General features: G+C 40.1%; 1 protein-coding gene across 4 annotated transcripts in view; it reads left to right on the top strand.

Moving 5' to 3' along the window:
- PARP8 (poly(ADP-ribose) polymerase family member 8) overlaps positions 1–25,404 on the top strand; it is a 205,653-nt gene that overhangs the window by 176,845 nt on the left and 3,404 nt on the right. For all 4 annotated transcript variants that reach the window (XM_060191018.1, XM_060191017.1, XM_060191016.1 and 1 more), the window contains 8 exons: positions 2,733–2,800; positions 5,881–5,929; positions 8,186–8,298; positions 8,513–8,585; positions 11,338–11,407; positions 15,804–15,877; positions 17,143–17,212; positions 19,026–19,110. In XM_060191018.1, the coding sequence (XP_060047001.1) occupies positions 2,733–2,800; positions 5,881–5,929; positions 8,186–8,298; positions 8,513–8,585; positions 11,338–11,407; positions 15,804–15,877; positions 17,143–17,212; positions 19,026–19,110 (602 nt within the window). The remainder of the gene's footprint in view (positions 1–2,732; positions 2,801–5,880; positions 5,930–8,185; positions 8,299–8,512; positions 8,586–11,337; positions 11,408–15,803; positions 15,878–17,142; positions 17,213–19,025; positions 19,111–25,404) is intronic.

Below are 25,404 nucleotides of genomic sequence, written 5' to 3' on the forward strand. Positions count from 1 at the left end.
TTGAGATATAATACAAAATCTTATCTTTAGAAGACACTAGAATTTCTTAGAGTAGGGTGTTGGTGGAAAAGTTTTATGAGCAAAGCTCAGGGTTTATTAAGAAAGTCTAATCTATCTGGGCTAGATTCCAGCACTTGGAAAAGCACATACTATTGAATTATTGAGACCTTTCTACTGCCAAAAAAAAAAAAAAACTGAAGAGTTGCTTAAACTCATCCTAAGTCAAAATTAATAATCCATAATTGACAATGCCATACATTCTGGGTTCAGTTTGCACATGTTGGTTCTACTGCCCTAGTGATCTGGACCACTTAGGAATATTCACCTGGCCATTGCTTTCTCTGGGAAAAGAAAAAGTGTATTTTTCCTATCTTGGAATCAGAGTTTCTGTATCACTCCTCTCTCATCCCTTGCCATCATCTCCATCCTATTTGAAAATGTGTATTGCTATCTCAAATTTAATTCCTTTGATCACTGTTCATGTAGCCAAATCCATTTTTCCCTTTCTTTATTGGAGAGTTAATGAATTACAGTTGCACACAAGCTCTCATCTCTCTGAGATAGGTGTATTATTCATCCTTTCAGTAAACAGTATGTGTAAACAAGATATTCTTTAATAAATTCAACAGTTACATTAGTAACTTAAAATATATATATATATACATATACGTACCTAGCTTTTTTTTTCCTGTGTCTGCCTCTTTCTGTATTTTAATTCTTTTTCAAGCAAACTTATTGTTATAGAAGATGAAAAGTGATAAAAGTTACCTTCACTTACAGAAGGAAAAGCATTCCTATTACAATATCCCACATAAAGTTAAGTAAACATTGTTCAGTCATGAAAACACTTTGAGATATAGGGTATTTATACCGTAACCTAGACCTAGATCATTCATGGATTTAAAAATAGCTACACATACCGACTCTGCAATCAGCCCTTTGCCAAAAGCGGCTTCATTTCTTCTGGGTCATGGGTAAGCTATTTTCGTAGGAGGCCATGTTGGTGACTGTCAGCCTGGAAGTTAGAACTTACTCATCGAGAATGTGGCCTGTGGCCTTGGAAAAGGTGTTTACTGCCCCGTATCTCAGCGTCTCCACTACTTGCTGTGCCTTTTTTCAGTGTGCACTTCATGGGAAAGTTGTCAGGTTTTATTGCATCAAATTCCTGAAGCCTCGAAATACAGAGAATGTCACTCTGTCCCATTTTCTAGGACGTGTTGTTTTAGAGCTGTACCTAAGTGTCACATACAGATTGCCCTTTTTTCTATAAACGTTAATTTTCTAGGTAAATTTCAGTAAGCACTTTTTAAAAAGCCAGCTTTTTATGTAAGTTTTGTTCATTTTTTTTTTATTTTAAAGATTCATGGAGAGTATATATTAGGATCAAAGCTCCGAGATAATGAGCATAAATAGTAGTTATGTGTTAAAGTTTATTAAGGAGAGCTAAAAGTGAAAACCAAAGCCAAAGAGGCTTGTTAAAGGTGGAAGAATAGATTTTACTCAGAGAACTGCAGGAGGAGAGAAAAGCTGCAGTAGAAGCTGAAGTCTTCAGCTGAAACATATCACAAGTTTTAATTACACACACACACACACACACACACACACGTAAATGAATACATATATATGGAGAGAGGGGTGAGGAGACTACTGCTGTAGTAAATACAGTGTGTAGTACAAGGGATTGAACTTGGGACCTCAAACTTGCAAGTTCTACATTCTTCCCACTGAACTACCTCCCAGGCCGTATGACTGACTGAAGTATTTAAAATGAGTACAGAGAGGAAGGGACTACAGAGAAATGAAAATAGAAGAATCAAAAAGAGGGCCAGATGGGTCTATGGAGAAATTTGAAAATTACAGAATAAGAGCTACATGGAACATTGCTGGGGCCAGGGGCTGGTTGGTGGCACACCTGGTTAAATGCTCATATTACAGTGCACAAGGACCCAGGTTCAGGCCTCTGGTCCCCACCTGTAGGGGGAAGCTTCATGTGTGGTGAAGCAGGGCTGCAGGTGTCTAGTCTTTCCCTCTCTTGACCTCTCCTCCCCTCTCAATTTCTCTCAGTCTCTATCCAATAATAAAAAATAAATAAATAAGTAGACTGAACCTGGGACTTTGGGAAAAAAAGAAAGAATATTGCTGGGGTTGGGGAGTGGAGCACTGGGTAGAGCTAAAAAGTTATTGTGTGCAAGAACTTCCTAGGTTAACCTCCAGCCCCATCTGTTGGGGAGGGGGAATCTTCACAAGTGTTAAACCTGTCTTTCTATCTCCCCTTCCTTTTAGACTTCTCTCTGTCTCTATCAAAAATAAAATAAGAATGAATACATTTTACAAAAAGAATGAAAAAGAAAATGACTGAAATGTTAGGAAATACGGTTTGGTAAAATGCCCTTTTTGTCCCTTAGCAACACTGGAATCTTTGAGCGGCTCAGCAGGGGCCTGGGATTCCCTTCAGGAACATGATCCAGTAATCGGAAGCCAGGCTAGAACTTGGACAAGTCTCTCAGCAAAGCGTCAGGGCAAGTCCTTTACGTTGGGCGGAAGTTAAACTCCAGTCAGCTGGGGAGAAACAGCTAGGATAGTTGTTGCCTTTCCTACCTCAGAGCTGCAGAGGTTTTTAGATTTTTGGATTAGGCATACTTGTTTAATTTGGTTTTTCCTTTTGCCAGAAAAGAAAAAAAAAGGATTTTTAAAAGAAAACTCAAGAAGTATAATCCTGAACTTTCTTTCAGGCACCATACCTGGAGATCAAGAAGCAGATGGATAAACAAGACCCTCTTGCTCACCCCCTACTGCAATGGTATAATTTTTTGGTTTTTCTCTCAATGAAAGTAGCGTCTTTTTCTCTCTTCTGCCCTCTTTTTTTTAAATATTTATTTTCATTTATTTATTCCCTTTTTGTTGCCCTTCTTGTTTTTATTGTTGTAGTTATTATTGTTGTCAGATAGGACAGAGAGAAAATGGAGAGGGGAGGGGAAAGACAGAGAGAGGGAGAGAAAGATAGACACCTGCAGACCTGTTTCACCGCTTGTGAAGCGACACCCCTGCAGGTGGGAGCCAGGGCTTGAAGCAGGATCCTTATGCGGGTCCTTGTGCTTAGCGCCACCTGCGCTTAACCCGCTGCGCTACAGCCCGACTCCCTCTTCTGCCCTCTTTAAACAAGGTTGGATTAGCTTCACTTACGGTCCCTGCAGTGTTACCTGCAGTGTTCAAATTCTACATGTCTGCGAGGCCTGGTGATTTTACAATCTCAGTCTCCTTAATGGCTTTCACTTTAATTAAAACTTGTACGTCACAAGGGTGAAAATTGCTATCATCTGCAGTGTGTGGGGTATATAGTGTATTTCAGTGCAGTTGGTGTATAGTTTCAAAAAATGTAATTGTTTCAACAAAACGGTGAGACCATTTTGGTTCATTCAATTTCCTCATTAACTCAAAGCTAAGTCATAAAACACTGTCTCAATACTTACTGAGAGCATTTCTAAAACGCAGGTTTCATTTGTTTCATTCAGAAGGATGGAATCTATTTGATGAACTCTTTGCAGACTGCACTGTTTCAGAGTGAGGTTTAGTCCAGAAAGAATCCTAGGAGGAAGGCTAGGCAGTCGGGAGTTGTAGCCTGAAAACTCACCTCACTCCAGTAACCAGCTTCAAATCATTTGCCCTCTGGTGTCTGCTTTGCAAAATGAAATCAACAAATAGCATGTACTCACCATATCTATCTGTGAGTGTTTTGTGGACATGTCTCTTTGAAATCATTAGAAACTCAAGATTGTGGAATTTACCACGATCATCATGCAGTTGTACAAATGTAAAGATGATAAGAAACTGAGGACTGAGGTCCCCACCTGGAGGAAGAGGAGAAGCTTCTCGAGCAATAAAACTGCTACAATTCATCTTGTCTGTCTGTCTGTCTGTCTGTCTGTCTGCCTGCCTGTCTGCCTGTCTGTCTGTCTATCTATCTATCTATCTATCTGTGGTGCTTTCTGTCTGTCTATGTATGTCTTTCCCTTCCCTCAATTTCTTTTTTTTTTTTTAAGAATCTTAAAAAGAGAATAAGTCTAGCTCCCTCATGATTTATTACTATCCATATTTGATTTAGTCTAAAACATCTATGACAGAAGTTCTGCCTTTTGTGTCTTTTATTATATTAAAATTCTAGTTAATTAGTTTAAGTCACTCTTAGTTTCATTAACTTTAATTCATTGTTTTTAAATATTTTATTTTATTTCTTTATTATTGGATAGAGGACAGAGAGAAATTGAGAGGGCAGTGGGAGGTAGAGAGGGAGAGAAACAGAGACACCTGCAGCCCTGCTTCACCACTCGTGAAGCTTTCCCCCCACAGGTAGGGACCAGGGGCTTGAACCCAGGTCCTTGCGCACTGTGATGTGAACACTTAATCAGGTGCTCCACCTCCCGGCCCCCCTAATTCCCTCATTGTTATAGTCAGAATGAAGGTTGAAAAACCCTTCATTGCTAATGTGCACCACTAGGGTGCGCACGTTATCATGGCAAGAGCCAAGGTGAGAGCCCTAGTCCCCTCCTGCAGGGAGAAGCTTCCCAAGTGGTGAAGCAGTGCTGCAGGTGCTGTTTGCCATGAAGTGTGACCGAGAGGAAGAGGATGGGGGAGAACACACAGACAAGGAGACACCTCATGAGTGAAGCTTCCCCCTTGTATGTGGGGCCTAGGTGCTTAGAACTGGACCTTTTTTTTTTTTTTTTTTTAAATGTTTTTTTTTCTTTTTAATTTATTTATTTATTCCCTTTTGTTGCCCTTGTTTTATTGTTGTAGTTATTATTGTTGTTGTCGTTGTTGGATAGGACAGAGAGAAATGGAGAGAGGAGGGGAAGACAGAGAGGAGGAGAGAAAGACAGACACCTGCAGACCTGCTTCACCGCCTGTGAAGCGACTCCCCTGCAGGTGGGGAGCCAGGGTTCGAACCGGGATCCTTATGCCGGTCCTTGTGCTTTGCACCACCTGCGCTTAACCCGCTGCGCTACAGCCCGACTCCCAGAACTGGACCTTCTTAAGGCAACCTGTGTGCTCTCTTAGGTGGGCCACCACCCAGCCTCCTAAACAAGTTTTTTTTAATATCTGAATTTAATTTTTTTCAACTTTAGTGTCTAATGCCGATTGCACATAAACCGCAGTTTATATTAGCCCAAAGCCATCCTCAACTATTAAAGACAAAAAACTTCATAATAATTCATTCTTGGGAGTTGGGCGGTAGCGCAGCGGGTTAATCTGCAGGTAACGCGAAACACAAGGACCGACATAAGGATCCCGGTTCCAGCCCCTGGCTCCCCACCTGCAGGGGAGTCGCCTCACAGGCGGTGAAGCAGGTCTGCAGGTGTCTGTCTTTCTCTCCCCCTCTCTGTCTTTCCCTCCTCTCTCCATTTCTCTCTGTCCTATCCAACAACGACGACATCAATAACAACAATCATAACTACAACAATAAAACAAGGGCAACAAAAGGGAATAAATAAATATTTTTTAAATGTTTAAAAAATATATTCATTCTTAATTAGACACTATGGGGAGTGGCAGATTGGTGACTCAACCTCTGATCTTGTGTTCAGATCATCATTATTTATATTCCCAGTGACATTCATCTCACTGATAGATTAGATTGGGACTATGGAAACTTAGCCTTTTATACTTTAAGGAGCTTCTCAATGCTTTCTTAGTGTTAAATATCTTTTTGATGTAATATTATGTTGTCCTTTTGATTCTTTATTTCAGAAAGCAAAGCAAAATTATGTGATTATTATGTGATTAAACAATTCACAAAATTAAGTTCTAACTACTTACTGAGGAAAAGCATTTTAAATGTATTTGACATATTTGTGACTAATGAATTATTTTAATTTATTTCAGGGTTATTTCAAGTAATAGGTCACATATTGTGAAACTGCCAGTTAACAGGGTAAGTTGTCTTTTCACAGAAACATACAAATTTGAGTGGAGTTTTTTGTAATAGGTAAAATTGTCCACTGTGATTTTTGTTTTAGGTGACATCTCCAGGAATTTAAAATAAACTCAGGTGAAGCCTAGTTCTTCTGTTTGGAATTTCCATCTGTGGACCATACTTGAACTTCCCAAGACATCAAATTTAGGCTGCAGCTCTGACCTTTTAAATAAATAAGAATAAATATAAGGTCATGTTGCTATTCCACAAGTGATAGGCTGTTACCTAGGGACTGACTAGAAAAGAATAGTGGACCTTTTAAAAAAAAAAGTTTTTTAGTTGTCTTTATTTGATAGAGGCAGCCAGAAATCGAGGGGGAGGGGATGACAGAGAGAGAGAGAGAGAGACAGAAAGACACCCGTGACACTGCTTCACCACTCACAAAGCTTTATGAATCCCCCTGCAGGTGGGGACCGGGGGCTCGAACCTGGGTCCTTGTGCATTGTAATATGTGTTTTCAACCAGGTGTGCCACCTGTGCCCTGATTAGAAACCTTCTAAAGCCTTTCAATGATTTTCTTAATTTCTCTATGATTATTGATGGTTAGTTTTCTACTTTTAGGACCCATATTAATAATTTTTTTCCTAGAAAGTAATTTATCTCATATAAACTTTTGAATGGCTAAATTTATATATAACATTTAAGTAACCAGTGGTCCGGAAGGTGGCCAGCGGATAAAGCATTGACTCTCAATCATGAGGTCATGAGTTCAATCTCCGGCAGCACCAAGAGTACCAGAGTGATGGCTGGTTCTCTCTCTCTCCTATCTTTCTCATGAGTAAACTGTTTAACCACTGTCAGTTTCATATTGCCATAGCTCTGTTGTTTCTTTTTTCTTTCAAATCTGAGAAGATGCTGCTTCCAGACGGCATACTTCAACCCAGTGCTCTTTAAAAAATAATAACTAAAATAAAATAAAATAAAAAGAAGAAGAAGGAAAAAAGGGGGAAAAGGAAAGAAAATGCTAATGGACTCTAATTTCAGTTCTGATTGTCACCTGAGGGCAGTCTCTAAAGATCTCATCTTTCTTGTACCTTATTTTCATGATTCCTATATATTGGGTTTCTATATTTGTTAATTGCTGTGTATAAAGACATCAAGAGGACCAGGCGCAGCGGTGAAGTACACATGGTGTGAAGCACAAGGACCAGTATAAGGATCCTGGTTCGAGCCCCCCGGCTCCCCACCTTCGGAGGAGTCACTTCACAAGCGGTGAAGCAAGTCTGTAGGTGTCTGTCTTTTTCTCCCCATCTCTGTCTTCCCCTCCTCTCTCCATTTCTCTCTGTCCTATCCAATAATAACAATAGCAATAACAAGGACAACAAAAATGGGAGAAAAACGGCCTTCAGGAGCAGTGGATTCATAATGCAGGCACGGAACCCCAGTTCCATATCACCAGTGAAGTTTTTTTTTTTAAAAAAAAGACACCAACTAGAAAATTTTGTCAAGTAATTATTCCAAAGTTTCTGTTTAAATTCCATCCATGAAAAATAGGCAAAACTTTACTTGAACATAGACAGTTTCCAATTTTATAAGTTTAGGCAAATACAGCAATTTCACTACCTTGAACTAATTTTTTTTTTTTCTGCTTAGCAAACTCACAGAATAATTTCCGAGCTGGATAATTTGCATATACTTAGGGAATTCAGTAACAAAAGTCTTGAAAGAAAAGAAATTAGTTGGGCAGATCTGCTCAAGTGTGATTATATAGTTTATTCTAAAGTTACACATAAGGACTTGGGATTGTCAGTCTTCTATTTCTTTTCCATTAGATTAAAGAAATATTGTTTGGACCATCAGTTCTACATGATTTACATTTGGGTGTGTGTGTGTTTTTGATGAATGGCACTTTTTAAGTATTATGGGCCTAAAATGACTATAATTTGATACTAGATAATTCCTAACCCCATAAACTTTGACATTACCAACAGCCTGGTTGTATTTTAAATTTGGCGTGTTGTGAGCGAACAAAATAGCTCACTTGGACAGCATAGTCGCTTTATCATGGGCGTGACTCATGACCCAGGTTTCAGCCTGGCCCCTGCTGCACTGAAGGAAGCTCCAGTGCCGTGATTTTCTTTTTCTGTATCACTGCCATCGTCTTTTTATCTGAAAAAGTCGGCCTCGAGCAGTGAAGCCCCAGTGACAACCAAAAAAAAAAAAAGAGTAAAGAATAAAATTGACATGTTTTATTTTCATTATTTCAAACGACAGCAATTGAAGTTTATGCACACCCCACACCAGTTCCTTCTGCTCAGCAGTCCACCAGCCAAAGAATCCAACTTCAGAGCTGCGAAAAACCTCTTTGGGAGTACCTTTGCATTCCAGTGAGTATGGCTTCCTGTTCCTGGGGCTGTGTCTTGTCTGCACTTAGAGGAAGAATACATCCTCTCTTCCTAACTGGCTGCAAACACTGACTAGATCGCTAAGTCACACTTGGAAACTTAGAACTTTCAGAAAAGCGGTGCCTTTTTTCTTCTTTTTTTAATCCTGTGAAGCCTTTCAAAGATAACCCCTTTTATTTCCTCCCCTCTCGTTTAGTGGCTCACACATTGAAAACTGGCACTCCATCCTGAGGAATGGTTTGGTTGTTGCTTCTAATACAAGACTCCAGGTAAGGTGTTTGAACACTTGAACGAGGCTTCATTAAATTTCGTGACTGGAGTAAGTTGTCCCGGTATTAGCATTTCTTGAGCAGCCGTGTACTCTTGGGGTCTCTCGAGGATCCTCTTCATGCTGTGTGCACCAGTGTTTTGTTCACATCTCAGGGCAGAGAAATTAACTTTATCACACTGTTAATAATGAGGGAAAAGAGGTTTTTTGTCTTTATCAAGCCCCATGTGGATACTATGAGGTCCTGGCAAAATGTGTCCTGCATGTGTGTCTCCTAATTGACTGCCTGTGTCTGCCTTCTAAGTCTCCAGTCTCTGGAATTACCTCTCTAATGTCTCTCAAGGGCTCTCTGTCTCTCTACATATTGGGTATGTGTGCATACAACAATATCAAGTAGAGACATTTTACGGCCGCATATGCAGAAAAGGCGTTAAGGGCACGCATCCTTGACTGTCCTCTCAACTAGTGTGTGATCCACTGTATGTCAGACTTGGTATCTTAAATCCCAGTGATCGTCTCAGATTTGATGCTTACTCTGCAGATCCTGACTGTCCCCCTATAGATGTTGGCGGAATTCAGGAATTTCAGATGAGACCGACTTTGAATATTAGCCTGAAAGTTTGTTGGCCAGCACTGTGTTTACGCTAATGTAGCCAGAAGCTCTCTGGGGAATGGGGACAGAGCTACTGAGATGACAAAGCATTTGTGGTGTGCCTGGTATAATGCGTAGCTGTTAGTGATCACGAAAAATAGCTCAGCATTGAAATAACCATCATTGTAAACAGGGGCTCTCCGACAATCATTGTTACCTGCACACGGAGGACTATAGTATGGTTTTCAAATATCACATGGAACATCCGACAGGGCTAAGTAAATTCCACAAAATGAGAGAAGTAGAATTGATCTGTACTCAATAAAGGAGCAAAAAAGAAAAAGAGAATCGTATCCCTCAAGAGAAAAGTAAGATTGCTCTAAATTTAAAAAGAAAAAACAATCATCATGCGAAAAGGAGAGTCAAGCATTCTACTTACTAATTCAGTATGTATTTATTGAGCACTGCCGTTGTGTGACTACTTTAAGAAATATAGCAAGACCTGGAGCTAGCAGGGGGTGGGGGTATACCCTCTTATTCTAATTTATGCCTTTCATCTTGATCACTGTACTTCATATCCAAGCAGTTGTGTGTGTGTGTGTGTGTTGTGTTTAGTTTTATTGATTTAATTATGATTGACAAGTCTTTTGACTAAGAGGGGTACAATTCCACCCCCAGAGTTCCGTAGCCCATCCCCTCTGGTGGAAGCTTCCCCATTCTTTATCCCTCTGGGAGTATGGACTCAGGATCATTATGGGGTGTAGAAGGTGGAAGGTCTGGCTTCTATATAATTGCTTCTCCAGTGGAAATGGACATTAGCAGGTCGATCCATACTTGCAGCCTGTTTCTGTTTTTCCCTAGTGGGGTAGGGGTCTGGAGAGTTGGGGTCCCAGGATACATTGGTGAGGTTGTCTGCCCAGGGAATTCATGTTGGCTTCATGGTAGCATCTGTAACTTGGTGGCTGAAAAGCATTAAAATATAAAGCAGATCAAATAGTTCAATAATCAGGAACCTAAAGGTAAGAACAGAGTAGATAATATTGGGGGTCTCCATTTTGGAAAAGGCTATGGAGTCTCTATTAGGTATATTCCAAGGGACCCATGACTTTACTAATTTTCTAAGCAGTTACTTTTCATCTGAACTGGTAAGGAAGTCAGAAATGAGATGCTTGGCTTGATCACGTGTGATAGATCTCACAGTGGACTATGGAGATGATGCAATTAAGTCTAAGTGTCAAGAAATGAACCTTCATTGAATTTGTATCCAGTGAATCTGATGTCAGATCCCTAGCTCATAAAGATATTTATACATGGGACAGAATTTTAATTGTTTTGAGGAGTTTCTTTCCTTTTCTTTATCTTCTCCTTCTCTTCCTTTTTTTTTTTTTTTTTTGCCTCCAGGGTTATTGCTGGGACTGTGTGCTGACACTATAAAAGAATTGCTCCTGGCACCCTTTTTTCTCCCATTTTATTGGACAGAATAGAGAGAAGTTGAGAGGGGAGGGGGAGATAGAGAGGGAGAGGCAAAGACAGACACTTGCAGACCAGCTGTGCTGCTTTGTGCAGGTGGGGAGCAGGGGGCTAGAACCTAGATCCTTGCACAGGTCACCTTGTGCTTAGTACTGTGTGCACTTCACTGAGAGTACCACTGCCTGACTCCTTTGGAATGGTTTCTTAACCCAGTGGAAGAGGTTTAATTAATAAAACTGTGTAACTCAAAACTATTGGATGAGGATAAGGATGGAATGACAGTGCCGTCCAGTGAAGAGTTGAGTAGGTTATTTTGTTGACGTGCTAGCATGTTCTGTCAAGTGTGTCAGCACTCAGAACTGCATTCAGAACTGGAGAGTCATTTTAAAAAGAGTCTACAGCAGTGTTTCATACTGTATGGACTTCCCTTACCTTTGGAAAGGTGGAAAATCTTTTTATCAGAGTGTTTGTTTGTTTTTCCCTGTCATTGTTCATCCAGCAACTCACTGTGAATTTTAAGGACAAGGATATTAGTACTGTTTCCAAGTTAGACCTTGGGATAACAACTTCACCATCTTCTAAGAATTAAAGCCCTAACAAGAAACAGAGTGATCTTTTTTTTTTTTTTAAATAAAATATTAACATTTGAATCCATACACTAACCACTCCTCTCCCACTTGTTCCTGTTTAGCTCCATGGTGCAATGTATGGAAGTGGAATCTATCTTAGTCCAATGTCAAGCATATCATTTGGTTACTCAGGTAAGTGTCTATTTCATATCTGTGTTCACATTTCTGGTGTACTTGGCCCAGTGAGTTTCCAAACAAATCCCATTTATACTCTGTTGGTTCTGTGGCAGTTATTCACCGTGTTTCCCAACTCATCAGGAGAACAATGTGGAAAGGCTCCCACTACACGGCCCCACCTCTAGTCTACCAGGGTGTAGATCTTCTCCTGAGTTTCTTGGTCAGTTCTCTGTCCCTCAGTGTCAGCATGGGGCCTCCTGGCTGCTGCTTCAGCTTCCAAGGGGCTCTAGCAATGGAGGCTCACAGCTGCACTGATGAGCCCGTAGGGGAGTCCTCTCCTCCCTTCAGCAGTCTTTTTGTTGGTAAAACAAACCGAGGTCATGCCTCAACCAGCAAACTGCCAGGCTGTTACCCGACGCCCTAGAGTAGATATGGACTTTAGCCCCAGGAATCTCTGCTTAGGCTCCTCTCTGTCCATGAGCCACATGTGTTTGCACTCACTGGTGATCTGGTGGGTTCCCGAAGTAGTTGTGATCCTGTCTTGTTGTGGTTCCAAGTCATCTCCTTTGATATTCCTAGTTAACAGGGGAGGGGGTGGGGGGAGGAGAGAAGGGCAAGAGGAGGGGAGGGGAGGGGAGGGGAGGGGGAGGGAGAGGGGAGGGGAGAGAAGAATGCAGCTGCTGCCTCTGTAGCCCCACCTCTGGAAATGTGTTCACATTTCTGTCACTTTTTCCATAATCTAAGAGCAGTTATTTACTCATTGACCAAGGTTATTGAATACGTGATTAAACTTTGCAAAAACAAAGTTCACATGTTGAGAAGACAGTCTCATACTTCCTAATGTGTAAGATGAAATGTGCATTTTGCCAATTTGAAAATTAACTTTTATTGTTTGCATCATTTCTGCATTGACTCCATCTAGAAGCAAACGCTGAAGCACTATACTGTATTTCTGTTCTGTCTGTGCAAACTCTCCCTGCATGTGGGCTCACTGTCACGAAGTTCTTCTGTGCCATACAAACTTCTTGTTTTTGTAAGGAGAGCATGACACATAAACAGAATCGCACCTTATGAAAACCCTAAGGTTGAAAAATACTCTTGACAGTGATCTTACTTAGGAACAAAGTAATATTTTGGTGAATTTGGACATATGGAAAGGGGAGTGATAATAGGTCACTTGCATTTGTTATCTGAAGGCCGTGGATTTGGAGATGATAATCAGCATGTTGGCGCTCACAAAATTAAAATGTTAGGGTTAGGTAGTAACACCGCTGGTAGAGTGTTCACATTACCACACACAAAGACTCGAGTTTATAAGTATATATATATTTTTCCTCTCTCTGTATCCTAAAAGAAAGGAATAAACAGTCAAAAAGTGGCCATAGGAGTAATGGAATTGTGCCTAGACCTTCAGCCCCGGCAATAGCACTGGTGGTACACACACACACACACACACACACACACACACACACAGAGAATTTCACAATCATCAGTGTGATTTTATAAACTAGTTACCCTATTCTGTGTAAATACATAGTAATTATGCCCTTTATTCATTGCTAAGCATAATTATTCTCATAATTATACTCTCATTAAAGGAGTGGAATTCATAGAGAACGGTATAAAGTGACTAATGAACTTTGCCTCCTTTCTCCTCCCTGTGTTCCGTGTACTTTCCTTCAGACTTTAAAGGCTCTATGTTTATGCCTGCATATATCGTCCGTCTTACATGTTTATTGTGCTTACACACGTGTATATGAAAGACTATATGAGCATAGTAAGAACTTCATATGTCATTCATGTGGTGCTTGGATAACAAGATCTTAACATTATAGATAGGAATATTTAGGTCTGGAGTTCTCTGAGCTCCGGTTCCATCAGGACCCAGAGGAAGAGGGGTGGGGGGAAGGGAAGGACACTCAGAATTAGTAGGTGTGTCATTTAGAAAGGAAGTGAAGGCAGGGCATAGGGGGGAAATATATATATATATATATATATATATATTTATATTTATATATACATATATTTATAGAAACAATAGTCAACCCATATCTGTGATCTTGAGAGAACTACTGCAGTTTCCAGTGGAGGAAATGGAACACAGAACTCTCATGGTGGGAAAGCTGTGAATTATACCACTGTTATCTTATAATTTTTTAAATATTAAATCACTAATAAAAAATTGAAAAAAATAAGTAAAAAATAAAAGTATATTTAGGCCTCCTAACTAGTTGAATATTAACTAGATCTGTCTACCTTAGCCCACATCCATGTTTTTTCTTCCTCCTTTCTTTCCATCCTTATTTTCTTTCTCTTTTTTCTTTTCATGCTTTTAATCACAGCAATTTATTTTTGAGTGTTTCCAAAGTGTGTGTCCTTAGAGTACCAGGGTAAAACAGGGCCATTCCTGAGTAGGCCTCACAAGGCCCCAAGCCTTATCTCCTACATAACATAATGGTCAACCTCACAAGCCCCCTCTCCAAGGTTTAGTGAATTAGAGACTCCATCTCTAGGGGGAAAATTGGAAATGGCACAGTGTACAAAAGTAATATAGGTAGAGCATTATTGTTTCAGTGAGTTTTGAAAACACCCTCTCACAAAGCAAATACCAGGAAGCAGGTGATGCTCTAAGAAAGGATAACACAAAACCAGTGTAAATTGGACTCTAAAACTCATCAGATTATTAGAAAGGAAAACCTTTTTAAATGTCAGTGTTTATACAGCGTTGATACAGAGAAACGTGATCTTCCAGCACTGTGATTGCTGCTTTGGGCTGGTTTTTGTTCTTGCTTTATTACTTTGTCGAGTCAAGACATCGCACGTGACTGGTTTCACCACTCCCATGCCGCTTGTTCATTTAGATAGGGAGAAAGAGAGAGGGGAAGGAGAGACACCCCAGCATCAGAGCCCCCCCCCTCGTGTGTCTCAGGATTTGAACCTACCCCCCCCTTTTGTGTGAAACCTATTGTTTGCTTTTATTCTTTTTCCCCCCTTTATTGGGGGACTAATGTTTTACATTCGACAGAAAATACAATAGTACATGCATAACATTTCTCAGTTTTCCATATAACAATACAACCTAGGCAGCTTTCTTTTTTTTTTTTTAATATTTATTTTATTTATTCCCTTTTGTTGCCCTTGTTTTATTGTTGTAGTTATTATTGTTGTTGTCATTGTTGGATAGGACAGAGAGAAATGGAGAGAGGAGGGGGGGAAGACAGAGAGGGCGAGAGAAAAACACCTGCAGACCTGCTTCACTGCCTGTGAAGCGACTCCCCTGCAGGTGGGGAGCTGGGGTTCGAACCGGGATCCTTATGCCGGTCCTTGTGCTTTGCTTTGCACCACCTGCGCTTAACCCGCTGCGCTACAGCCCGACTCCCCCCCCAGGCAGCTTTCATAGCAAGGTACATGGCCTGCCTGGCGAGCTATTTCTCTTGCCCTTTGTCTTGTTGCTTCTGCTGGTATGTATTGTAGGTAGGATCATGGAGAGTTCTGGAAGATCACAAGCAGATATAAAATTTGTCTGTAGGTCCATTTGTCTTTAGTACCACTGGTCTAAGGGGGAAAAATCACTGTGCTAAGAGACAGCAGCTTCATAGTGGGTTTTGAGAGCTCAGTCTCTGTGCAGGTAAAGACATATGCCTTTCCCTTAGAGCTGCCTATCTGTCTGCAAGACAGTAGCACCACTCAGCTTTTTTTTTTTTTTTCCTCTTTTGCTTATGACTATCATAGTTGGAGAATAATAGGTTTTAAGGGAGGCTTTTAGAACCTAACTCATCTAGATAGTAGAAAGTAAAGAGTAAGTGATAAGAAGAGAGACAGAAGAGATACCTGCAGACCTGCTTCATGGCTTGTGAAGCAAACCCCAGGCAGGTGGAGAGTAGGAGCTCGAACTTGGGTCCTTGCACTGAGTAACATGTGCGTTTTAGTAGGGTGCACCATTGCCTGGCCTTGATTATTATTTCTCTGCCTATCTATCTATCTATCTATCTATCTATCTATCTATCTATCTATCTAGGATATTTCTCTCTCTGGGAGTATGGACCCAGGGTCACTGTGGGATACAGAAGGTGGAAGGTCTGGCTTCTGTAATTGCTTCTCCACTGAACATGGGCATTGACAAGTCGATCCATACTCCCAGCCTGCCTCTTTCTTTCCCTAGTAGGATAGAGGTTTCGGAAGGCAGGGCTCCAGGACACATTGGTGGCGTCGTCTGTGCAGGGAAGTCCAGTTGGCATCATGGTAGCATCTGGAACCCGATGGCTGAAAGAAGAGTTCACATATGAAGCCAAACAATAGCATGATGCACTCGGTCCTTTGTACAAGGCGGAAGTCAGCATTGTGTAGGCAGGTTGTGTTTTGAGCTGCCTCACAGTTTGTCCCTAAGTTGTTATTCTCCTCCTGACTTCAGGGATGAACAAGAAGCAGAAGGTGTCAGCCAAGGACGAACCAGCTTCGAGCAGTAAAGGCAGCAGTGTGGCACAGGTGAGGTGGCGACCGGAGTGACCGCTCAATGAGGGGACGCGAGCTTCAGCCGCCAGCGGGACTTCAGTGTGCCGACGGAAAAATTATTTTACTTGGTCATTGTTCAGGACGGAACAGCGCTTACCCTAAAATGTCAAAACTAGAATGCTTTCATTCAGGGAATACCCGACAGGCACTTAGTGAGTTCCTGCTGTGCTGCTGAGAGACTTCCCTAGGCACTAATAACAGAAAGAAAAAAAAGAGTAGACAAATCTTTTCTTGGAACCTGCATTCTACTGAATCAATTCTTAAAGCATATAGTTAGATAGAACAAATGCTACATGGTGGCAAATACTATGGGAAAATGAGGAGACTGTTTAATGTGGTGGTGTAGAAATGGGACTAGAAGACATGTCAAGAATGTGTGCACTGAGGTTTGATTTCAGTCAGTCCTTTAAGTACATAAGCTATGTGACTATTTGAGAGAATGGATATTCCAGGTAGAGAAAGGGCAAGGGGGGGAAAAAATCACCTTTGTTTCAGAGAAGCAAGTGTTCAGACAAATTAAATCCATCTTATGAAGACTATGGCTTGACATGTTTTCAGAGGTGTGCCATAATTAAATGCCTAAAGCCACAACAGGCCCTCACCAACACACCCACATCTTCTGCATGTTTCTGAGCTTCTGTGACTCCGTTAATGATGCAGTGAAAACAGAGGTTTTTTTTTTTATTTCAAAGCTATGTTTAATAATGGAGTGATCCCCACAGGAATAAAAACACTGGGAAAGGGGTCGCCCCCTCTTCCCCAGGAGTGGCCCGGGAGAGAGGCTGCCTGAGGGGAAGGAAGTTCAGAAGGGGCCCTTAACAGACTCAAGGCAGAGGGAATGGGCCCTGTGAGCACACCAGGAGGAGGTTTGGGGTGTTTGAGAGGATCTGAAATTATTTGAATGTTTAAAAAGAGTATGCAATTTAATCCTTTCTCTCTGGAAATACAGATAACAGACCACTAGGAAGCACTAGTTTGAATTCTAATTTCACGTTGTAAAACTATTGAACTTTCATTGAGCATTCTTAGTTCACTTGCCTTGAGAGATTTCATAATAATGGTGTACAGAAATTAAACGATGTAACAAAGATAGCTTGACATCAAGAGAGAATGGGAGGATATTACTTCTAGTCTACGTAGACCATTTACCAAAATCTGGAGATATGATCATCTTTCTTTTTTTTTTTTTTTGAGTGTGCACTTTTAACTCTTAATTTTTAAATTCTTTTGGAGTTTAGTCACAGAGAAAAGGACAGCAGTCCCAGTTCCTGCAAAGCCGTAACTTAAAATGCATAGCCTTATGTGAAGGTGAGTCTATGTTCTCATCAGCCCCGCACTGCTGCTGCTCTGTTTTCTGTATGTAATGATTTGAGCATTTTTACAGAATGTTTATCAAGGGGTAGCAGAAGAAAGCTTCTTAGGAATATGTGGAAGGGTAGACGTGGGAAATGGTCTTTGCAGAGACCATAAAGGTAAACGCCAAACAGCAGAGGACTGGCAAGAATGCAGACAGTGCTATAACTCAACCATGCCAGGTTTTCAAAATGGTAGCTACATCTTTCTGATCAAATATTGCAGGTTCTTTTTTTTTTTTTTTTGCTGTTATGCCACTTTTTATTGTTTAAATATTTGTTTATTCATTTATTTTATTTGATAGAACAGAGAGAAGTTAATAGATGAGAGGGAGGTAAGGAGAGAGAGAGAGATTTTACCTGCAACAGTGCTTCACTACTTGTGAGGGCTCTAGGCTTGTACCCTAGTCCTTGTGCGTGCTCAGCTGGCTCTGCCACCACCTGGCCCACCATGTTCCTCTTTAAGTTGGTTTTTGAATATATGATATAAAGGGAAGTGTGACTAGTAGCCAGACCATGATAACCCAGCAGGGGACCAGGTGATGATGCACCTCACTGAATACACACATCCCGTGAGTACCCATTTATTGGGGAAACTGACGATCCTTCCTAGCCAACTGAATCCACATGGATCCCAGTCACTTTCAAAGCCAGCAACAAGCAGACATCAGGCTCAACCTGACGCTGTTGACTGGCTATGGAAGAAGGGCAAATGCTAGAAGAAGAAGAATTGAATACACAGTACGATGCACGAGGTCTCGGGTTCGAGCTTGAGGTCCCCATCTACAGGGAGAAAACGTTGCAAGTGGTGAAGCAGGGCTGTAGGTGTCTCTCTGTCTCTCTCCCTACTGCCCCCTTCCCTTTCAATTTCTGGTTGTCTCTATATAATAAACAAATAAACATTTAAAAAAATTAAAAGATAACTCAGTAGGTCTTTATGTTACTATATTAAAACTTTTATTTTGGTGGGGGTAGATAGCATAATGGCTATTCATACAGACTCTTATGCCTGAGGCTCCATCAAGTCCCAGGTTCAATCCCCCGCACCATCATAAAGCTGAACAGTGCTCTGGTAAAAACAAAACAACAAAAAAAACTATTTTATTTTCATTTTAGGATAGTAAAACAAATGGGCAGTTTGCAAGATCACATACCCTGGCTCTTTGTTCTTTGTTTAAAATCTGACTTGGACTAGAAATTCATTTTTTGTGTGTTTTGAAACTTTCCATAACTGCTCTGGCCTATGTCTTGAAAGCTTTCAACAATTAATGTTAATTGCTTTGTACACAGTTCTCATGGCAGGACCTATTTGCTTTTATAATTCACTATTGAGCTACTTCCGATTACAGTCATACTTTTTAGTATATAAAAGTGTTGCCTGAGGGAGTCGGGCGGTAGTGCAGCAGGTTAAGCACAGGTGGCGCAAAGCGCAAGGACCAGTGTAAGGATCCCGGTTCAAGCCCCTGGCTCCCCACCTACAGGAGAGTCAGGTGAAGCAGGTCTGCAGGTGTCTGTCTTTCTCTCTCCCTCTCTGTTTTCCTCTCCTCTCTCCATTTCTCTCTCTGTCCTATCCCACAGCGACGACAACAGTAACAACCACAACAATAGAAGTGTTGTGTGACATTTCATTGCTTCTATTTACACTTCTTGATAGCAAATAAGATTAAAAATTTCTTATCTGTTAGCTTGTGTGTATATATATTGCTTTTCTATGCCTAAGAGAGGGGATATGGTATCTTAAAGTATTTTCTTTTATCTTTTGCCTCCAGTGATCACCTCCCCTGACCTGCACAAACATGGAGAGATATGGGTTGTTCCAAATACTGATCATGTCTGCACTCGATTCTTTTTTGTGTAAGTGAAAAAATTCAAATGTTTTTCCCACAAGTACAATGGTAGTTATTTTGTTACTTGAACTGCTAATCTAAGTTAATGTAATAAGTCGTACAATTTTTCACTGATTTCTTGTTTTTTGCTGTTGTTGTTAGTTTGTTTTTTCATTTTATCTTCATGACTAATGATTTGATAGTGGTTTATAAAGGTCCAACTTTTCAGGGACATCGTTCAAACCTGTGTGTGTGTGTGTGTGTGTGTGTGTGTGTGTGTGTGTATAAGTCATGCATCTACAAAAATCCCTTTACCTTCCCATCTGAAATCCACCATAGTTTTCACAAAGTCTAAAAGATAGTTTAGTTACTTTTTTTTTTTACAAGTTCCTTTGCTCTAGTTACCTATATTCCACTATGTATATGTACATACTGTTTTATAACTTCTTTATCCCGTCGTCTGTCACTGGCCACTTAGACTAGCCTCAGAATTCAGCTATACAGGCAGTCCAGAGACTTGATGAAATGATGAAATGTCAATTAGCATCAGAGAAAAGCCACACGTCAGACCACACAGTACGAGGTGCCCACTCACAGCTGTGAGAATGGCCTACACCAAGAAAACAGGAAATGAAAAGTTTCGGTGAGGACACGCAGAAAAAGTAACCCTGTCACAGGAATATGCAGACTGGTGCGGCCCCCATGGGAATTCTTAAACAGAGGAAAACCAAAATACCTTAGGTCCAGTAAAACCACTCTGAGGCGCATAGCAAAAGGAAATGAAACCACTCCATTGAAGTACTAGAGATAACTTTGTTTTCCTGACTGGATTTTTTTTTTTTTATTATCAATATGCTATGAAAAGTCAAGTGATATTTATATGATGCTAACTTAGAAGAACTAAACAAGAACACTATGTCTCTTCCACCTGTGGAGTGTGTGAAAAGATAAATTTTTAATTTATGTCTTTAAAAAAAATTTTTTTATTGTCTTTGTTTATTGGATAGAGACAACCAGAAATTGAGAGGGAAGGGGTTGACAACTCCACACAATTCCCACCACCAGATCTCCATATCCCGTCCCCTCCCCTGACAGCTTTCCCTATTCTCTATCTCTCTGGGAGCATGGACCCAGGGTCATTGTGGGATGCAGAAGGTGGAAGGTCTGGCTTCTGTAATTGCTTCTCCGGTGAACATGGGTGTTGACAGGTGGATCCATACTCCCAGCCTGCCTCTCTCTTTCCTTAGTTGGGCAGAGCTCTGGGGAAGCGGGGCTCCAGGACACATTGGTGGGGTCGTCTGTCCAGGGAAGTCCAGTTGGCAGTCATTTAATTTACTCTTTTAGCATTATGCCAAATTCAAAGTTATGGCCATAAATGATCAACTTTATACATTTAAGTAGGCAGTAAGTACTATTTCTTTGAGATCTTTATGTAAAGTGGGCATGAAATAAACCTAAAGACGTGTGTGGATGGACAGGGGACAGAATTTCTACATCACATAAACAGGAAAAGTTACAGAAAAGCTAGCTGAAGAAAAAACTTTCAGTATACTCAGTAACTTTACAAATTATACAAAGGGAAGCATTCTCATAGGTTAATGGTTTTCACTTCTTTATAAACACAAGTGAGATTTTATCCTTCTTCTCTGCACCCTTAGGAAAAAAAGGACTAATTAAGGAAAGCTGATAAGATTCAAGGCACAGCCAAAGGAGAATCAATTTGCTAATTCATGTACATTCTAATTACAACCATCACTCTCTTTATAAAAGTTATAATCAGAGTCCTACCAGTTTTGTATCTCCCTCAGGAGTGTTGCTGGTATCTGGAAAAAGATTAAATAGTTGAGAAAAAAGTTATCATAAATATGCCACAATCATACAGAAACCAGTTTCTTTTCTTATTTTACTCCAGCTATGGTTTAGAAAGTTGGCCTGTTGATAAGTATATGCATTTCCCCACCTGCAGGGGGAAGCTTCACGAGTGGTGAAGCAGGACTGCAGGTATCTCTCTGTCTCTCTTTCTCTCAGTTTTCCCCTTGCTCTCAATTTCTGGCTGTCTCTATCTTAAATAAAGATAATAAAGAAATTATATAAAAAGATATACATTCATATAGACTCTCATTTTTTATTTGTTATCAAAATGAAAAATACTAAAAATTACTGTTACTTACACACTGTCTTGATAACATTTTCTCCAAGAAATAAACAACAGTGCAGGATGAGAGACAAGATGGAAAACTGTAGAGAACAGACTACTATTATAAAATTTTTTTTTAATTTATAGAAAAGTATCACTTGGGGGAAAATAGAGGCAATGGAAATATATTGTTAGAGGATTTTAGAATGAATTACATTAATCAGAACTAATGCTTTGTGAAAAATATAATAATTAGGTATAAAATGATGCCAATTTCTAGTATCTAAAGAATTCTTGCAAAACTTGGTTCCATCACCACCTTAAGTTATGGATATGGTCAGACAATAAGGTCAGTTTGCAGAAGTAAGGCAACTTCCATTCTATAAGTAAGGCAACTTCCATTCTATATGGATAGATATACATATATATTTTTAACAAAGACTTTTATTTTTTATTTCTTTATTGGAGAATTAATGTTTTATATTTGACAGTAAATACAATAGTTTGTACATGCATAATATTTCCCAGTTTTCCATATAACAATACAGTCCCCACTAGGTCCTCTGTCATCCTTCTTGGACCTGTATTCTCCCCACCACCCACCCCAGAGTCTTTTACTTTGGTGTAATATGCCAATTTCAGTTCAAGTTCTACTTGTGTTTTCTCTTCTAATCTTGTTTTTCAACTTCTGCCTAAGAGTGAGATCATCCCATATTCATACTGATATTTTTTATTCATAAAAATAAATGATAGAATCCAAAAGAGGGTCATTCATGTTTTGGCAAGTTTACAGAATAGACCTATCCCTAGCCCCATGAGCCTTCATGCTACATTCTCCACCACCATACTGAAAATTCTTAAGCGATAGAAGAAGTATGTTTTTCTCCCTTAGCTGTAAGGCACCAAGGAGAGGTTAAAAACCAGCAGTTGTAAAAATCCTACTTATTTTTTTTTGTTTTTTTCTTTATTGGGGGATTAATGTTTTACATTTGACAGTAAATACAATCGTTTGTACATGCATCACATTTCTCAGTTTTCCACATAACAATACAACCCCCACTAGGTCCTCTGTCATCCTTCTTGGACCTGTATTCTCCCCACCTACCCACCCCAGAGTCTTTTACTTTGGTGCAATACACCAACTCCAGCCCAGGTTCTGCTTAGAGATCAGAAGAGAAAACACTAATCTTACTTATTTGATATTATGATCTACATGATTAATACTTCAGTATTTTTAGACACTACTCTATCATTTGAGGACAAAGGTTATCAGTACACTCAAAAGCTTTTATCCCATGAAATTTTCTAACAGACAAGGAGAGTTCTAGACAGTTAAATTCCAGCCTTGTCTTATTTTATCCCCCATAGATTTTTAGGCTAATAGGTTCATGTTAAGTTAAAATCTTGTTAACATTTTGATTATTCTAAAAATACAGTTTTTGTTTTCTTTTGTAGTCTTTTTTTACTTTCTCAAAAACCTTAGTCAAGTGAATCATTTTCTTATTACTATCATACTCTATTCCTTTTTACTGCTTTGTTGCCTTCTGTACACAAGTGAATTTTTTTAAATTTATTTTATTTTATTTATTTATTCCCTTTTGTTGCTCTTGTTGTTTTATTGTTGTAGTTATTATTGTGTTGTCATCGTTGTTGGATAGGACAGAGAGAAATGGAGAGAGGAGGGGAAGACAGAGAGGAGGAGAGAAAGACAGACACCTGCAGACCTGCTTCACCGCCTGTGAAGCGACTCCCCTGCAGGTGGGGAGCCGGGGTTCGAACCGGGATCCTTATGCCGGTCCTTGTGCTTTGCGCCACCTGCGCTTAACCCGATGCGCTACAGCCCGACTCCCTACACAAGTGAATTTTAATGTTACATTAACTTCACAAGTTCTCTAAGTGAACATGTAATGTCTGGCTTTGGCAAACTATTTCATTTCATTGGGAAAGAAGTCTTTAAGTCTGAATATGAAGAGTGCTTATAGAGGATCTTGTTCAGCAGTGGAGACCACTTGTATCATCACTCTGGCAAGGCTAGTGGCAAAGATGATGGCATTAGTGTAGTCTGCTGACAGTTTTCCTCACTGCAAAGAGAAATGTGCTTGACACGACTTAGGAAAGAACCGTCCTTTGCTTTTGCAGCACAATCAATAATTCTATCCTATTCCAATCCCAATTTTAAAATGCTATCCAGGGGCCAGGTGGTGGTGCACCTGGTTGAATGCACATGTTACAATGTGCTAGGACCCAGGCTCAAGCCCCTGGTCCCTGCCTGCAGGGGGAAAGCTTTGCAAGTGGTGAAGCAATGTTACAGGTGTCTCTCTGTCTACCCCTCTGTCAACCCCCTTCTTATTGGTTTCTGGCTGTCTCTAGCCAATAATAAATAAAGATAATTTAAAAAATGTAATGCTATACTATACAAACTACATTAATACCACAAAACACTAATTGTATAGAGCTGAAAATAATCATGAACAAACAAGGGTGGCATCAGATGGTGAGAAGATGAAACTCGGAAAGAAAGAAGAAAAAGGAAGATCTCTTAGTGTTTGTTTTAGTAGATCTTGGCACAGAAGAGTCAAGAATAACCAAAGTTTTCTTATTGGTTGTGGGTAGATGATAACACTTCAAATTGGGATATTGATAGAGGAAAAAAGGTCAGTCTTTGGGGGTAAAACTTTAAGTGGTTTTAAATATGCTGTGCTTGTAATTTGTATAGAGAAATTGTTGTTGGAAAGAGAAGAATTAGAGTTTAACCAAAAAGAGAAGTCAGCTGTAACAAATGCTTTTTAGTAGAGCAGTGGGTTGAGATGTTATTATATCTTAATCAGAGGTCAACTTTAAAGTGAAGAGTAGACATGATAAAATGTCAGTTGGGTATAGTTAAGCCAAACATTTTTTTTTTTTATTTCTCTGTTGGGAGATTAATGGCTTACAGTCAGCAGTGAAATATATATATAATATATTATAAAATATATTTCCATCCCCTCCCCTGATAGCTTTCCTGTTCTTTATCCCTCTGGGAGTATGGACACAAGGTCATTGTGGGATGCAGAAGGTGGAAGGTCTGGCTTCTGTAATTGCTTCCCCGCTGAACATGGGCATTTTCAGGTCAACCCATACTCCCAGCCTGTCTCTCTCTTTCCCTAGTGGGGCAGGGCTCTGGGGAATCGGGGCTCCAGGACACCTTGGTGGGTCATCTGCCCAGAGAAGTCCAGTTGACATCATGTTAGCATCTGGAACCTGGTGGCTGAAAGAAAGAGTTAATATTTAAAGCCAAACAAATTGTTGACTAATTATGAACCTAAAGGCTGGAATATTGCAGATGAAGATTTGGGGGGTGAGGGGGGGTCTCTGTTTTGTAGATAGCCAGTAGGTCTATTTTAGGTATATTCCAAAGGGCCCATGACTATAGTAGTTTTGTTTTTTTTTCTGAGCCTGACATCTGATATGCAGGTAGACCCAAGTTATTATCTGGGGAGATGATGTTGTGGCTGGAAGAAAGGGCTAGGAAGCTGGATCAGGGAAGAGAGTAGCTCCCAAATATGGGGAAAGTGTATTAATATTGTTGACTGAAGACTTCCCATTCTTCCTAATTTCTCTGAAAGTTTTGTGGTTTCTTTTTTAAAATGTTTTTTAGTCTTTTATTTATTTATTATGAATAGAGATAGAGAGAAATTGAGAAGGGAGAGGGAGACGCCTGCAGACCTGCTTCCCCCCACTTGTGAAGCTTTCTGTCTGCAGGTGGGGACCAAGGATGACCCTCATCCTTGTGTGCTGTAATGTGTGCACTTAACTAGGAGGCTGGCCTCTAGATATGTGGATTCTTTGTGTCATCTCTATTTTCTTTGTGTAAGCCTTTGGCAATCCATGATGTAAGTCTTAGAAAAACTAGCTAGGTTGACATGGACCTAGTCTTCAACACAGATAATCTCTCTAGCCTTGACTACAACTTTTGAATGATTTAGTTTACTCAGGGGTAGCCAATATTTATACAAAAAACATGGCTGACATATTTTACTGCTCTATAAAATGTACCTCTCCATAGTTTGCCACAAATCTGACTAGGTTTATATAGTTCTAAGGCATTTCAGCTTTCACATTCTCTAGTTCTGAGAGCATTTACTATTTCATCTAAAAAAAAAAAATGTTTATAGCTGGACTATGGACCAAATATCTGACTTTTTT

The sequence above is a fragment of the Erinaceus europaeus genome, chromosome 5 (assembly GCF_950295315.1).
Source record: "Erinaceus europaeus chromosome 5, mEriEur2.1, whole genome shotgun sequence".
NCBI classification, from domain to species: Eukaryota; Metazoa; Chordata; class Mammalia; order Eulipotyphla; family Erinaceidae; genus Erinaceus; species Erinaceus europaeus.